Source organism: Osmerus eperlanus, chromosome 10 (assembly GCF_963692335.1).
Source record: "Osmerus eperlanus chromosome 10, fOsmEpe2.1, whole genome shotgun sequence".
Classification (NCBI taxonomy): domain Eukaryota; kingdom Metazoa; phylum Chordata; class Actinopteri; order Osmeriformes; family Osmeridae; genus Osmerus; species Osmerus eperlanus.
Genome location: NC_085027.1, coordinates 2,045,738 through 2,062,870, shown reverse-complemented (window position 1 = coordinate 2,062,870; position 17,133 = coordinate 2,045,738). Strand labels below are relative to the sequence as shown.

General features: G+C 45.2%; 1 protein-coding gene across 1 annotated transcript; it reads right to left on the bottom strand.

Moving 5' to 3' along the window:
• Nucleotides 1–791: 791 nt before the first annotated feature.
• On the bottom strand, nucleotides 792–17,133 carry slc7a10a (solute carrier family 7 member 10a). Its single transcript, XM_062472098.1, has 11 exons — nucleotides 16,545–17,133; nucleotides 13,711–13,915; nucleotides 13,157–13,308; nucleotides 8,594–8,719; nucleotides 6,191–6,344; nucleotides 5,621–5,744; nucleotides 5,415–5,518; nucleotides 4,850–4,946; nucleotides 3,741–3,890; nucleotides 3,042–3,219; nucleotides 792–2,938 (listed from the first exon to the last, which is right to left on the bottom strand). The coding sequence occupies exons 1-11, from the start codon at nucleotides 16,675–16,677 to the stop codon at nucleotides 2,841–2,843; spliced, it is 1,521 nt and encodes a 506-aa protein (XP_062328082.1). The 5' UTR covers nucleotides 16,678–17,133; the 3' UTR covers nucleotides 792–2,840.

The following is a 17,133-nucleotide window of genomic DNA, read 5'->3' as shown; positions in this document are numbered from 1 at the left end:
TCCCCACCTCCATCAGAGACACTGACTGTCTCTCCACCTTCAAGAAAAGGCTCAAGACGCACTTGTTCCGGGAGTACAACGGTACTTAGGAATGGTTCGCTTGACCCGATGTTAGTTTCCTCAAGGATCACAATGACTCTTGCTCAGAGACTTGTTGCTCTTGTGGTTAGTGGTAACTGATTTAAATTTTTTGTACTCGCTGTGATATATTGTTTTTATTATTGTTGCTTGTTTTTTCCACAGGTACACTTGCATGTATAGCGGTTCATGTTGTTTAATTGTAACTTGTTTAGCTACATGCTCTTATGGTTCTTCCCTTTGGCACTTACTTTGGTTGTTCACAATGTGTGCTTCATGTTTTGGCTACTCGCAATGTTTTTTGGCTATCTTGTTGTTATGATCAGTGACCTATGCACTTTGTAAAGCTCTCTCTTGGAAGTCGCTTTGGATAAAAGCGTCTGCTAAATGAATAAATGTAAATGTAAATAAACACATCAAGCGGGAGTTTTGTAGCTTTACTGGTAGGCCTATATCCTATATTTGGAAATGGTTTGTGCCCCACCAATTTTTTTACATATAAAACCGCCACTGTCTACTCACACACGCTGCTACCACCATACGGTGGTATGGTTGACAGCAGATGTGGTTTAGCCTACCGGAAAACACTTTGCAGATTCAGACTACATTCATGCAACCGAATGATCTCTTGATTGGCCAAATACCAAATAACTTCTTAATGGGAACAAACACGCACAAAACAGTCTCTCCAACAAACCGAAAGAAGAATAGCCTTGTTTTTATGAATTATATTTAATAAGCTATTATTGTTAACCTTATACATCTTCAAAAATATTTTACAAAACATAAGTGCACCAAAAGAGTACAGCGAACTGCATGTTTACGTTTTACAATGCGTCAGGAATGCCATTTCACGGTAAACCCCTGACATTTTTTTTCCTTACAACTTTAGACCGTATTTACATTGTTGAGTTAACAATGAACCTCACTGCGGAGAGGCAGGAAAACGGACATGAGAAGTTATTGACATGGTAACAGTATTAGTATGTGTGGAGTGGAAAGCTTTAGAACTCTGGCTATCTCCACTACATGCAAAGTAAACATCTGAGTTGAGTGAATCTTATGAGACCAAAAAATGGCCAGCATTCTTTTCAAGCAAGCCTTAAAAAAAAATACTAAAATAAAACTGGCATACATAAACATTACTACTACTACTAATGTTATTATTCCAATGAGTTTAGTGGTCAATAAAGTGAAAATGTGATATCCTCGTAAAGTGTGTGATGTGGAAGTCCAGTATTGTTAAAGTAAATTGCCTATGCTAATACCAGTCCCTCATTGGTCAAGCACCTTTGACACAGGTGTTGATAGGGATTCAAATAAGTTTGTCTCTTGTACTTGATAACATCTGATCCTAATTATACTAGCTCACTACACAGTCAAACGGATCAGATTTAAATCAACCCATTTCTTATTCGTATCAATCCTCAAGAAGAAAAGACAAGGAAGAGAGGCAATTTCAAGACGAGTCACATGAGCGACCCTGTCCCACAATGTCTTACACTACTGTTTAGCAATACTAGCTAGCTGGGCTGAAATCCACTCTTTTTAACTGCATAGGTAAGTATATGCACTATCTTGAAACAACAGTTTTAGTTCCTCTTCTTTACTCTCTTTGATATGGGAAAAACTATGCTTTAAAGTGTACTCCTATGCATTCCTCATATATATATATATCAAGTACTGTGGTTGTTTTATGACAGGGCCTTCAACGTCAGCAAACTGCAGAAGCCTGTAGTGCAAACAATTCATTCCCCTTCATGATCTGGCAGGGAAAGAAAAGTTAAAAGGCTCAAATCTGGCAAACCCAACTGTTTGCATAGACTGACGTCAAACTCGAGAGAGATTTCTGTCGTTGTAGACATTGCACTTGTGCGTCAATGACATTGATGATATGATGTACTTGGCATTGTTTATCAGAACAGAAGTGAGGTTAATGTTTCATATTGTCTACTAACAGAAGTGAATAAGAGTCTGTTTGGTTTCGTTGTCTACTGAATGCTTTTCGGTTTTACCGAAGCACCTGTCTCCTTCAGGAGGAAGTTTATCCCCAGAGAGAACAAGAGAGAGAGATAGAGAGAGAGGGGGTAGAGAGGGAGAGGGAGAGAGAGAGAGGAGGAGAGAGGGGGGAGAGAGAGTTTGACACTCATTCGTGTTTACACATGACATGCATGTTAGTGGAAGTACAGTCTTGGAATATTAGGAATTGGAATCTAAGGAAGATAAGATCTAAGATAAGGAAATCTAACGTCGTCGGCGACTCGAGCACAGGAAAAAGTCACGCCCATTTAAAGACCTAGCAAACAAGACGAAGGAATACAAAAAACCCACCCAACTCTCAGCCCCTATATAAAGCACCATAGAACTATTAGAAGAGAAGCTGTGAATGCATATCAGAGTTCATCAGTTCATGCGGCAGATTAGGATAAGGAGGCGTGGTGGCGTTGGCCAGTGAGCAAAGGAGAGGGTTGGGGAGGGGGGGTGCAAAAATAATAAAACTAACTGGAATATGCCTGAATAGCTTGATGTCTCCCCTCCCCCATACACACACAAACATACATACACCGACACACACACACAGTCCCTTGGATGGGGGGGGCCTCAGCAGAGCAGAGCATGATGGGTACAATTTCCTTCCCCCACCCTATCTGCCATTCAAAAGCGTTGGAAGCCGTTTTCAAGGGAAATCCATCTCCTCAGTATTCAAAAGTCGAACAAAAAATTGAGTTGAGGGTAGACTGGAGAAGATGCACGCACACGTCCTATTTGTCGATGTGTTCGGTTAGCGGCGCCAACTCTGACGGGTCATCTTGAGGAAACACCACAAAGCACAACTTCTGGCCAACGTAGGTGACAGTCTCTGTAACAGGAGAACAGTAAAGAGTGACGGGGTCACACACATACCGTATACATCTGTTTATATTAATACAAGAGTATGTAATACATATCATTGAGACGCTCACCCACAACTCTGTAGACCCACTGGGGCTTGTTCTGCCACTGCACACCCAGGAAGTACACGGGCACCCCCGTAAGCATGATGACCATCCCCAGCCCGCACACCACCGGCTCGGAGTACAGGCTGAAACACAACAGCACGGCCCAGAACACCATGTAGCTCACAGGCACCAGGATGTTCACCTGCCCAGGAGGAGGAGGACAGAGACACAGTGTGGGGAACGGTAGGCAGAACGGAGCCGCCCAAGGCATAAGCGAACTAAGTGGCTGCTTAGGGCCCCCAGGGCCACCAGAGAGCGCCCAAGAGCACATGAAATTACAGCTTAATTTTCAAAATTATATATATTATGTTAATTGTGATTATACAAATTCGGAGGGGCCCCCAAATCAATTCAGCTTAAGGCCCCATAAAGGCTTGGGCCGGCCCAGAGGCAGAATATGGTTTTGAATCTGTTGGATGAACGGTTGAAGTAATAACTAGATGGATGACTGATGAAATGAGTTAGGGAGTAAATGGATGATGAACCAATTAATTTATGAATTAATGAACGAAAGAGCAAATTAATACACAAATTCGTATACCTGGTTTATTGAGTTCAAATAGAATTAATCTCAACCAACCTCACGTCTACTGGAAGAACAGAATGATAACATTATGGTGAGCTTCTGTATGATTGACAGAGAGTTGTGTGTTGGTGTTGTACCTTGATGGGCCTGAAAAGGTTGGGTTTCTTCCAGCGATAGTACATGAGTCCTGCGATGGTAACTCCGTAGGAGAGGTAGTTGATAAACGACACGTAATTGATAAGGTTGTGAGTCTCACCAATGCACAGGATCAAGATGGTGGCAATGCACTGTGGGATGGAAAACAACGGGGGGGGGGCATCAGGTGTATCGCAACCAAACGTAAACACACCTTGCACACACCGACGCCGATATTTCCTCTGTACAGCAACTCAACCACATGTTCACGCTTACACACCAGCATGTTGACAACCTCACAGGCTCCATCTTAACCGCTGGCAGGCTGCTACATGTGGACCGGTGTAGGCGCTGGGGTGCAGTAACTTACACAGACCAGCAGGGGGGATATGGGTGCAGTAACTTACACAGACCAGCAGGGGGGATATGGGTGCAGTAACTTACACAGACCAGCAGGGGGGATATGGGTGCAGTAACTTACACAGACCAGCAGGGGGGATATGGGTGCAGTAACTTACACAGACCAGCAGGGGGGATATGGATGCAGTAACTTACACACCAGCAGGGGGGATATGGGTGCAGTAACTTACACAGACCAGCAGGGGGGATATGGGTGCAGTAACTTACACAGACCAGCAGGGGGGGATAGGGGTGCAGTAACTTACACAGACCAGCAGGGGGGATATGGGTGCAGTAACTTACACAGACCAGCAGGGGGGATATGGGTGCAGTAACTTACACAGACCAGCAGGGGGGGATAGGGGTGCAGTAACTTACACAGACCAGCAGGGGGGATATGGGTGCAGTAACTTACACAGACCAGCAGGGGGGATATGGGTGCAGTAACTTACACAGACCAGCAGGGGGGATATGGGTGCAGTAACTTACACAGACCAGCAGGGGGGATATGGGTGCAGTAACTTACACAGACCAGCAGGCGGGGATATGGGTGCAGTAACTTACACAGACCAGCAGGGGGGATATGGGTGCAGTAACTTACACAGACCAGCAGGGGGGATATGGGTGCAGTAACTTACACAGACCAGCAGGGGGGATATGGGTGCAGTAACTTACACAGACCAGCAGGGGGGATATGGGTGCAGTAACTTACACAGACCAGCAGGGCAGGGATAGGGGTGCAGTTCTTCAGGTGAATCATAGCCAGTAGGTAGGGCAGGTGTCCCTCCCTGGCTCCCGAGAAACACAGCCTGAAACCAGAGAAGAAGAGATGAATGGTTTGGCTGAGATCAAGATCGCGTTAATCCTTTTACAAAAAAAATAACTGATCACGGCTCAAGACGCACTTGTTCCGGGAGTACAACGGTACTTAGGAATGGTTCGCTTGACCCGATGTTAGTTTCCTCAAGGATCACAATGACTCTTGCTTAGAGACTTGTTGCTCTTGTGGTTAGTGGTAACTGACTTAAATTTTTGTACTTACTTCTTCCCTTTGGCACTTATTTTGGTTGTTCACAATGTGTGCTTCATGTTTTGGCTACTCGCAATGTTTTGTGGCTATCTCGTTGTTATGATCAGTGACCTATGCACTTTGTAAAGTTCTCTCTTGGAAGTCGCTTTGGATAAAAGCGTCTGCTAAATGAATAAATGTAAATGTAAATCACGATTATTTTATCTGGTTGAGTTTCGGTGCGTGGTCATTTGAGGTGTTTCCTCACCTGGAAGAGGTGAACAGGTAGCCGTTGATGCCTCCAAACGTGGACAGAGCCACAGAGATGGGCATGATCCAGGAGAACATGCCCAGAAGCTTCTCCCCGAAGGTCTAAAGAATCCCACCGGAGACGATGGAAAAGAAGAAGAATCAGAGAAACAAGACAAAACAAACCCAGGGACTTTCCGGCCAACGGAGGGTGTTTGTGCTCACCACGGCAACAGCGTTGGAGGCCAGGAGCTCCTCGGGGGTCATGGAGGAGAAGTAGGCGATGTTGGTGAGGGTGTACACCAGGGTCACCAGGGGGATGGAGATGTAGATGGCGCGAGGAAGGTTCCTGTGGAGGAGGGATCGCGTCACTTTACGTGTCATTCTTAACGTATAATTCCTTTCACAAGCCTCCTAAACCAAGTCTAGTGGCTGTGTGGTTGGGAGGCAGGAAACTTGGCCCTCTAATGGGAGATTCATACCATAGCAATGATGTTATGATACCTGAATAAATATTGATGCTATGCTAGCTGATGGGACTGAGCGCTTGTGGGAAAAATTAATCAGATTTTCACCACTATGTGGGGCTTTGAGACTGTATCAGTCTCCATGTTAACGTTGGCACGGATCTGTCTTGAGCAGGGCGGAGAACAACTATCTACCAAAACACCCTAAATGATTGTAAGATTTGAGCTAGCGTAGCCTAACGGCTAGCCTGTTGCTAGGTAACCCCGTAAGTCTAGGATTCAGTCTTTTCTTTTTTTTTTATGTGACTGGTGCGTCGGCCCTCCTCACTTGCGCGGCTCCACCACCTCCTCTGTGACGTAGTTGAGGAAGTTCCAGCCGCTGAAGGCGAAGGAGGCCTGGAGGAAGGCCAGGGCGATCTGTCCCACCGACGGCTCCCGCGTGAACTCAAACGCCACGCTGGGCCGCAGGGCGTCGTAGTGTCCTGGTAGGGGGGGGGGGGGGGGGGTAGCAGGGACAGCAGGTCAAGTTGTGCCCCCGTCCAATAACAAATGTACATTTTCATTCATTTAGCTGATGTTTTTATCCAAAGGCTTACAAAGCTAAATATGCTTGAGGTGCTGATATAAGCAAGCTGATTCAAATCTAGATGTTTAACCTGATTATGTTGGCCTTGTCAATAGTTTTAAGAGATTGTTTGCATGCATCAACACCAAAAAAAACTCAATTGTTAATCAGCCTGGCTGACTGAAACTGGAGGGGAGAAGAATAAAAGATGTGTGGAAACAAGCTAACGTGGTAAGGGGAAGTTTCCCTTCGTTTTGAGGATATGGACTTTGGGACGTTCACTTTCTAACACTCGCTTCTCTTTCTCTTCTGACACTTCAAAACAAACGCTTCATTTTGCACACCTCCCACATCACATCTATTCCCTTCCCCTCTCTCCCTCTCATCTAGACAATTTTTCAGTTGTCAGTTTGGGGACATGCCTTCAGGGGAGGATAGTCTGGCATGCAAATCCAAAGCACTGCCTCTCCAACTGCCAAAAAAATCTAAACTGAAAACGGCCAGATTGTGTACTTTACCCAAAATATACTATTCCTATTTTTTCCAATACTTAGTTACTGTACTTAAGTAGATTTTTATGGTATCAATACTCCACAATTCTTCTGAGAATTAGTAACGACTACTTTTTACTTAAGTGTATGTCAAAGGCAGCCCATACTTATTTAATTTAACTTGAGTGAAAAAGTGTAGTCAGTACTTTTTAAACATGAACATCTGTACTTGTACTTGAGTGAAGGATGTGTGGTGTGTACTTTTGCCATTTCTGGTGGTTTAGCACATGATGTTTCATGTTCAATGGTATGTTCTTGTTCATGGACATCACAGGCATGTCATGTGCAGACGTGGCCACCAGGGGGCAGGTGAGTCAATGTGTTTCCTCATCTGGTTGCAGGCTCATTAACCATCCAGAGAGACATCCACATACAAAGTCTAGACCACGTGGTCTAATGAGTTTCCATGAGATGAGGGTGGGAAATGAGGTTGAAAGATGTTTTTCTCACACTACCTTCCTCCGTTTCACCTGGGGATGTTGTTAGGGAGTCAGGTGGCTGAGCGGTGAGGGAAGCGGGCTAGTAATCAGAAGGTTGCCAGTTTGATTCCCGGCTGTGCCAAATGACGTTGTGTCCTTGGACAAGGCACTTCACCCTACTTGCCTCGGGGGAATGTCCCTGTACTTACTGTAAGTCGCTCTGGATAAGAGCGTCTGCTAAATGACTAAAAGACTAAATGTTACCATCCCCTTTGTTTTCCCCGCAAGAAGGAAATTAAGTTCTGGGTCATTTCACCGAGCACTCCAACCTTGCACGTCTTTCTGCTCGATAAGAATCTCTCGAGTAGAGAGGACCATAAACTTTCACCTTTGTCGCTCCTGCTTGATCTTGAAAAGCCTTTGCGTGTTACGTACCTTTTGAACTACTTTGAAATGGTATTCTTAGAAGCTTACTGATGTGTCGTTAAGCAAGCAAGCCTGATGCGGACTTGTTTGTATTTTTTTGTTGCTGTTCTCAGTCACCATGGAGATAATCTGAGGCATTAAATTGGACGATAATCTACCCATGTCTGTGTGAACGTTCTCAGATTCTAAACATGTTTTGAACACACGTACACGCGTGTAAAAGTCCCACATCACTCTGTCTGCCCTGCATCCTCTACACCAGAGGTCTCCAGCCCTGTTCCTGGAGAACTTACCTGCCTGTTGGTTTTTTATTTTATTATTATTATTATTTAGTCATTTAGCAGACGCTCTTATCCAGAGCGACTTACAGTAAGTACAGGGACATTCCCCCGAGGCAAGTAGGCTGAAGTGCCTTGCCCAAGGACACAACGTCATTTCGCACGGCCGGGAAATCGAACCAGCAACCTTTGATTCCCTAACCACTCAGCCACCTGACCAGCGTGAGAAATACAAGGTGTGGCGTGAGAGCGTGTGAACTGGTTGAGATGCGTGTGTCTCACGGCCAATGTGTGAGAGTTGGCAGCCCTGCACTCATTCTATACTAGTGACCTGATCAACCAGCTAATTGTTATAATCAGTTGTTCTAGATTAGTGTTGGAGCTGGAACCTACAGGCAAGTAGCTCTCCAGGAGCAGGCTGGAGACCCGTCCTCTACACTGACTCTCTGTGAGTGACTCTGAGCCGTGGTGGAGGGTGTCTGGGGCGCTGACCTCGGCAGATTTGGACGAGGCCCACCACGATGATAAGGCCAAGGGCAAGCAGCTTGCCAACGGTGAAGAAATCCTGGATCCTGGTGGCCCAGCGCACGCTGGAACAGTTAACCCAGGTCAGGAACACTGCAGTGGGGCGGGGGGGGGGGGGGGGGGGGGAGGTGATGGATGGGGGGAGGGAATAAAATTGCTCAACGTTAGTCAGCTGTGGTCAGGAGTCATTTTTATCAGTTAGCACGTTGACATAAGAGATCGATGTTGTGTGTTAGTCGTTTGTGATTGAACGTAGCAAGAATGTCATCGTTTTAACACACAATAGCAAACAGAATATATCATACTGTCGTATGATTTCATAAGTGAGTTTTTCAAAGGAATCTTTCAGTACAGAAGCAGCCGTATCCTTTGTTTCTTCTCTCTCTCTCTCTCTCTCTTCCTGCCTCTCTCCCTCTTTCTCTCGCTCCCCCCACTATTTTTAAAGCAAGAAATTATTATAATTAGTGTTCCAAAGACAACTTTTCTCTTTTTTTATTGCTCTCCTTACTCAACTGTTGAACTACTCGACAGGCATACTGGACTGGAACACCAGGAGTGGAATCACATGTTTCTGGATGGGAGCACGTCACAACCCTGATTTCCTAATCAGAGCTGCATGTTCTGGCCGACAGGGTAGCCAACTGGAGTGACATGGCCTCTATTTTTTCCTGGAAATCCAAGTCAGATGTGTAATTATGACGTCAGGGTAAGACACCCTGTAATTGTGCCCTGGGTTTTCAGGTTTATATTCAATGCTGATGTAGTCATCCACTTTGTGACTGACTTTGTTTGTGTTTATGTTTTTCTGTCTTTTTCTATTTGATTTGGATTTTATTTTATTCATCTATGGCATTCGCAGAATGTCTATCTTTGTCTCTCGCTCGCTCTCTCTCTCTCTCTCTACTTCCTGTGCCTAACCTCCTACTTCCCGTTCAGTGTAAACAACAAGAGCACACAGGGGCAGGGACTGCCTGTCTCCAGGACAGGCAACGCACGCACGTACACCCGGGAGCAGGCACTAAAAGCAGGGGTGGGTGGGTGGGGGGGGGGGGCATGGTGGTTGTAGGGGCAGGGGCGGGAGGGAGGGTAGTGGGTGGGTATGTGAAGGCGGGGAGGGACAGAGACGACACCCTCATCCATCACTCTGCAGAGGTGGCCTCCTACCACAGAAACAGAGCTGTCACACCGCCCCAAACAAACTGCTTCCGATGGAGAGGAACAAAACCCTCTCGGCTGACAGGATGCCCCTTTGGAGAGGACGGGAAACAGCAAACGGATTTTTGGCAAGTGCCTGTGGTAGTACCAAGCAGTGAGACCCCCCCTCCCCCCCTCCCTCTCCCCCAACCTCGCCCCCCACCCCCATACTGCAGCGCTGTGTCCCTAAGAGGCTAGTTGGTGTTAATTTCGGTCTTCTGTGATTTCTGACCCCCCCCATTGCCAAGACTCCCACCACCCCACCAGTCTTCCGTCCTGACCTGGTCCAGACAGGAAGGAGGTATCACTCTGTTCTCAAAGCAGGCGAAGCAGGTACATCTACTGTTCGTCATCCTGGGCCAATAATGTGTCTCGGTGTGGCCGACCCTGCAATAAGCACTTGAATACTAAGCAAATTGCTCCCCTTGGCCCTTTAATGGATTCTGGTCCCGATTCACAAGGGATGCGTGTGCAGTTTGAATGTGAAACCTTTCCTTCTGGCTGTGCTCCAGTCCTAAAGTCAATGAAGTTGCTTTAATCTACCTTTAGGCCGTGCCTAACCTCCACAATGTGCTGTCGGGTCAAAACAGTCAAAGAGTCCAATCAACTCACCAGTAGCTAAAGGTGAAGAAGCCCTTATTCTGAAAAGCACGAAAACAGCAAAGAAACGATTCGCCCCAACTAGCATTATTTCCCGCAGATAGAAGTCAAACCAGTTGGGAGACCACCCATAGGTTTACCTCTAAGACCAGTTTTCTTTTTTGAAAACAACTTGTGTGTTTTCAAAGGGGATTGGAAGTGAGGAAAAGGCCTGGTAAAGTCAGATGTATTTACAACCGAATCAGAACGGGCTGTTATACAGATTAATTTTCAGCGTGGTGCTGAGGTGAACTGGATACCGATTCTCCTCTGCCTATGCAGAAGGTCCTGTAGCAGGGTACGGAAGTGATCAAAAGATCTGGAGTTTAAACTCTGCTTCGGTATAAACAATCAAACATAAACTGTAAGCCACAAGCTGAGCTGATGGTTTACCCTGTCATTACAGGGTACTTTTACTGTAACGTAAGGTAATACATAACATGAGAAAGTCAACATGGATTCGTTTTCCTGCACCACAAACCGCGTGATTCTAATCATGCATGCCTGACATATCCCAGCCAATCAAGGTTGCCAAAGATCAGCTGAATGACATATTGAGCCGTTTACATTTACATGTTATTCATTTAGCAGATGTTTTGCAAAATGCAGGAGATCTAGGACCAGAAGTGCCTGACATTTCACAAGGAGTGAAGCTCTATGTCAGTGGTTAGCCTCTAGGAACAGTCAGTCAGTGACATCACCACAGCTACAATAGTACATCAGATGGGTTTATCGGGAACACATTCCTTCTGCCTGTTACAGTCTCAAGTTACAAACTGCACGTGTGCAAAAAGGCTGTATAGATCTGGTTCCTGTCACTGAACTAAGGGAGTATTTATATTGCCATAAACACCCTTTATGAATTCTTGTATTGTGGGGTTGAAACTGATCTACGCTGGTCTGCTCCCCCTCTGACTGGCTTGGAGACGTAGCATGACTTAGGGACAGGAGGGTGGTGATCTCATAGCTGTGGGGAACACGCTGTGTCTTGAAATCTGACTGGGGTCATCTGTGCTTGTGACTCTCATAGAGTGCATTCTCAAAAGTACATTTGGCTGTGTAAACAACACCAGTCCACGAATCCAAACAAACAGGTCTTCTGTTTATGGCCCGAGCATTCGAAAACTCTGAAGAACAAAGTCAACCATACTGAGATAACTGCATAAAATAGTATCCATCGTTACACATAGATCTTCTGAACTGAAATGAAATATAAATTAATCCGAGACATTGATTATTTCCTTCCTCTAGAGAACACAGGTAAAGAGTGACCGTATTGTGAAGTGACCCCAACAGTTTCTGGAATGATGCAGAGACAGGTGGATGGCCAGCCAATAGGACGGCCTCCCTCCACTATTCAGTTGTAGGTTGTCCCGCCCCCCGACAAGGGAGTCACGGCAACCGTGATAACAATGCACAATGGCACAGACACGCCCTCTCATTATCGGCGTTGTCAAAGGCTGGTACCATTATGTAGTCTGACACGCGCACACACACACACACACACGCACCCCTTGACAGGTCAGTTGATATGCCCCAGTTGATACAGGGGCTCGTCTCAACCCCCCCAGCCCCCACCCCTCTTTCAGCGAATCATCTGTGGAATACAACGTGTGCTACCGGCGGCTGGTGGGAAGCTGAGATCTGGACATTCTGTTGCTGAAAATAGGGCTGGTGTGTCTGCTCTGTATGCCAAGGCCAAGGTCGTGTCATGGCAACCCCCTCCTCCAGTGGACCACTCTCTCTCACACACACACACCTTCCTCCACCCCACTTGGTCCAGTTTAGACAAGCCTGAACCGGTTGTCCTGGGGCACTTTCCAGATGCCTCAGCATCCAGCCCTCAGAACTGCATCAATCACGAGGCTCCAGGTATGAGAAGGCTTCAATCCCCACACACACCCCCACACACTCTTTCTATATAAGGGTGCACACACACTCTATATAAGGGTGTACACACACTATATAAGGGTGCACACACACTCACTATATAAGGGTGCACACACACACTCTATATAAGGGTGCACACACACACACTCTATATAAGGGTGCACACACACACACACACTCTTTATATAAGGGTGCACACACACACTCTATATAAGGGTGCACACACACACACTCTATATAAGGGTGCACACACACACACTCTATATAAGGGTGCACACACACACACACACTCTATATAAGGGTGCACACACACTCTTTATATAAGGGTGCACACACACTCTATATAAGGGTGCACACACACACTCTATATAAGGGTGCACACACACACATTTACTAAGCCCCCCCCGGATGAAAATCAGACACACAAAAAATATGCCAACACTCTCTTCAGCACACTTCCTCAAGGGCTGGTCATCTGATGAAGGAAACGGATTGGTCACGGTGTTTAAAGGCTGATCCCAGACCTAATTCAAGACGTGGTGGGAACTCACTCTTCTGTAACAAAAGTATGCTGTCCCTACGTCAGACAAGACGACAGAGTCAGGTGGCTGAGCGGTGAGGGAATCAGGCTAGTAATCAGAAGGTTGCCAGTTCGATTCCCGGCCGTGCAAAAATGACGTTGTGTCCTTGGGCAAGGCACTTCACCCTACTTGCCTCGGGGGGAATGTCCCTGTACTTACTGTAAGTCGCTCTGGATAAGAGCGTCTGCTAAATGACTAAATGTAATGTAAATGTAAATGTACTTACATATGCATATGGTCGATAACAACCTGGTAGCAAGGAAGGGAGGTATACAATTCTGGAAGACGGGTTGGAGAACGTAGTTGGAGAACGTGAGGGCGATGACAGCCAGGGTGGTGGGATACATAATGAGAACCGCACTCCAGAGCAGTAGGAAGCTGGGGGGAGAATCAGAGGATTATACATCTTCTATATATATATACTTCACACATACTATACTATACTATATTTATATTACTGCATATTGTATACCTACTGTGTACTTTGGATAAAAGCATCTACGAAATTAATATATAAACAGTATTGTGCAAAAGTCTTAGGCACAAATTCAAAACAAAAAAAAGTTAATAGAAATCATTCAATGAAAAGACAGTAAGAAAATGCAGTTCTTAAATTGCCGCACAAATACAGAAGACAAAAAAAAGTTCTACTGATGACAATATTCATCAAAAAATATTGGGTGCCTAAGACTTTTGCACAATACTGTATACAAATACACAGCAGTGTATCCATCTCAACAGACAAACAATGATAAGTGGGAACTGCCTACTGACACCTACCCAACCAGGCCTCCGAAGATCTCCGTCACATAGGAGTAGTCCCCCCCTGACTTGGGGATCGTGACCCCCAGTTCGGCGTAGCACAGGGATCCCAGGGCACAGATGCCGCCCCCTAACACCCACACCACGAGGGAGAGGCCCACAGAGCCAGCGTGCTCCAGCACCCCCTTGGGAGAGATGAAGATTCCGGAGCCGATGATGTTGCCTGGGAAACGGGAGAGGCAGAGCGTTTGTAGCGGAGCGTCTACATTTCGATCGTCGTTAGATTTCATCCGTCCGGTCATGGGACTGTGAGGGGCATCTGATTTAAGGTTTCGGAAGCTAGCTGTGTGTGTGTGTGTGTGTGTGTGTGTGTGTGTGTGTGTGAGAGTTTACATCTCAATGGCCTTTGACCTCAAGTCGTGTTTTTCACAACATTTCTGCCGAACAGCACCTGTCCAAGCAGGACGCGCTGAGGGAGCCATCCCTCCTTCTTCCCCATTCCAAGTTTGGGAAAGCAGAGAAGGATGGAAACCCCAGCATGTGAGGGAGACATGGACCCATGCGAGCCTTATTCACGGTTAGTCTACTGTAAATATTTCGGTTGATGCGAACCCGGCCACGCACGTCATTACAGTGCCTTTTGGAGAGCAGCTCTGCAAAGATGTATTCTAATGATCTAACGAGTGGATGGACAGCCGCGGACAGCAGATTTCACACTGTCAGGTCTGATCGCGCGGGTGGCGGTGATAGGCGGGCTGATTGCGTAATGTCTGTTGTGTGTTTTTGTGTTTGTGCTATTGTGAATCGCGGCATGGCCCTGGCTGAATCAATGTCTTCCATTCATCAAGTCCCTGATTCAAACGTGATTTACCTTGAATAAATTATATTATTTTAAATATTTGTTCCTGGAAAAGTTAATAAAGATACACATAGAAGTAATTTCGTATCAGCCGTCTCTAGGAAGTCTCCCATGCCTGCTGCAGAGAAAGAATAGATTAGTCTTTGCACTTGTTACAGATGGCAAATGAGCTCGAAACATGATTTAGTCAGAGGCTGCTGAGTACAGTGGTCATACAGTATCTAGCTAGCTCTCAGCTTCTGCATTGTGGAGTATGACATACACTGGCCAATAAGCCCAGTAGCAAGGGAATATACACTATATCTTATGTCCCTAATACAGAGGAGGGAATCTGGACATGAGCACAATTTAACTCAGCTATGTTCTTCGTGAAATTATAAAGAATGGACCCGATTTGATTTAATCAGACTTGACTTATAATACTTCCAAGTCTCATGTTGACACATCTGCACACCTCAGCAGAAAAACAAATGTGTTGCATCACCCAAAAAGTTCACTGTGTTATCTCTGAGTGTATTAATATCATTGGTCTACAAGAATGTATTCACTTGACCTTGTCTGACATACATGCTGGCCAACACTGAGATAACGCGATAGAGCAACACAATAAAGGCAACACAAAAGTGGCTCGCGAGTTTACAGGGATTACTGAAAATAAGAGTACGGTCTAGTCCAGTACAGTATTTTAGATTGTTATTAGCCTACTTTGTAATCCTCAACATTCCATTAAGGATATTTGATATACAGAACTGTATAACATCATAGGAATAAGCATTTAGAAGTCAGTAAAATCACCAACAATGTACTCCTGACATAAAACAGCAGAATACCAGGCTAAACCAATTAAATGGTTATCAAAACCTAGAAAACTAGCGGGTAACTGACTGCGTTTAGATGAGTAGAACTATTGCGCTGTAGTTCTACGGCACGTCATTCACAACGAGATAAACTAAACATGTTCATACAGTTTGTATTGCAATTCGTGTCTTGCATCCGCCTACACACGGAAAGTCATTATAAAGCCGGGAAGCACCCGTCCTGCTGTAAACCTTTCTGAGTTTTCGATTACATAATCAATCTCCCATTGTGTAATATAAACTGTAAAAGCACTTGGACCACAATATAAGTAGTTCACGCTACCTCGTTGTCTTTTGCCATGACGTTTAAAGTTAGTGGCAGCATTGAGTAGTCATATCTAGAAGCTTTCAAGATGAATTACACAGAACTGGGCAAAATGCCAACATGTACATTCTTCTTGTGTAGGTTGAAGTGCTGTTATAGGTCAGAAATCGCAAGAAAATAAGCCTACTCTAGATATTAGTGGATGAGAATCTCCGAAAGTGAAAACCTTTTACAAATTCTGAATCGCGTTTTAGTTTAAAAGATGTGCATTGCATCATCTCGAAATGTTACACTTAGCATTAATATTCTGTAATTACCCTATCTATTGGGCTATGAGTACCCCTAAGTGAAAAACTAGACTATTGATTTGAATAATCTACGAGATAGCCTACCGTGCGCTCAGAAATAAAAGGCAAGATATCTAGCCACGTATACATGTGCATGCAATAGCCAGAACCGCGTGCTCCAAAGAACTATGCAACATCTGGAATATATTTCACTATCACGCGCGTTCTGGAGGCACAGGTGGGCATGAAGGAAACTCGCGATAAGTGCTGTAGTTTAGGCTACTATTCATAGACTACATCAACTGCGATTAATAACACAATGTAGTTATGTGACATCCTGATCCAGTAAGGTTCTCCTTCACAATCATACTGGCTAGGTTATACAATTATGAATCTAACTTAAACACTGCCTAGGCTATATCATTCCCATCGTCGAACACCTATTGTTTCCTCACCACACCCTCGGCTTCATTACCTGGGCTATCCAATGTTAATCGTCCAACTTTTCAAAAATTATGCCTTTTAATAATGGTGGTCAGCTCAGTTATCACTGTACATAAAAAAAGACTAAGATGTCATCTCACCAATTATAATAGCGCAAGCACTTAGAAGTCCAATTTCCTTCTTGAGTGTGACTCTTTCCGAACTTTTATCCATCTTCTGAACGTCAGGTTCCTGCTTTGCGCAGTTCCTCCGATTCATCTCAGTTCCATCCATTTCTGAGGCTGTAGAAAAAACAGCCTCGGTCTCCTATCCCCTCACGCTCATATACAACATTGATGCACGGAGACCGCACGCATGCGCAGCAGAATCCGAACCTTGGTTTGCATTTAGCATGTCAATTCTAATCCCACGGCCCATCTGCAGGCAAGCAGAAAGCTTCAAATATTTTGCCACTTTCCTTGCGTTGGACATAACGGTTTGTTAGAACATTAAACCGAGCATTTTCCGAACATTAGTTTTGGTTTGTAACATGAGCAACTTTCTAGAAGGTGTTAAGAGACAATGTTATAGGGCACCTTTCCGTGGGCCAATAAAACAAACACTTCTTTTCCAACTGAATAGTGTGTCGTACAGGCCTAGTGGTAATGTAGGCTGACACTGACTTTGGCCCATAACAACCGATGGACTGTAGCCTTTCATTTTGCAAACCTCGACACCTACTCTTCTGCT

Bases quoted from the DNA above. Each gene is read 5' to 3' on its own strand.
- slc7a10a (XM_062472098.1), bottom strand. From the start codon at position 16,677: ATGGATGGAACTGAGATGAATCGGAGGAACTGCGCAAAGCAGGAACCT. The intron at 5,519-5,620 runs GTGAGCACAAAC...GGGATTCTTTAG, and splicing joins CCTCCAACGCTGTTGCCGTG to ACCTTCGGGGAGAAGCTTCT. The intron at 2,939-3,041 runs GTGAGCGTCTCA...CTCCTGTTACAG, and splicing joins GTGGGTCTACAGAGTTGTGG to AGACTGTCACCTACGTTGGC.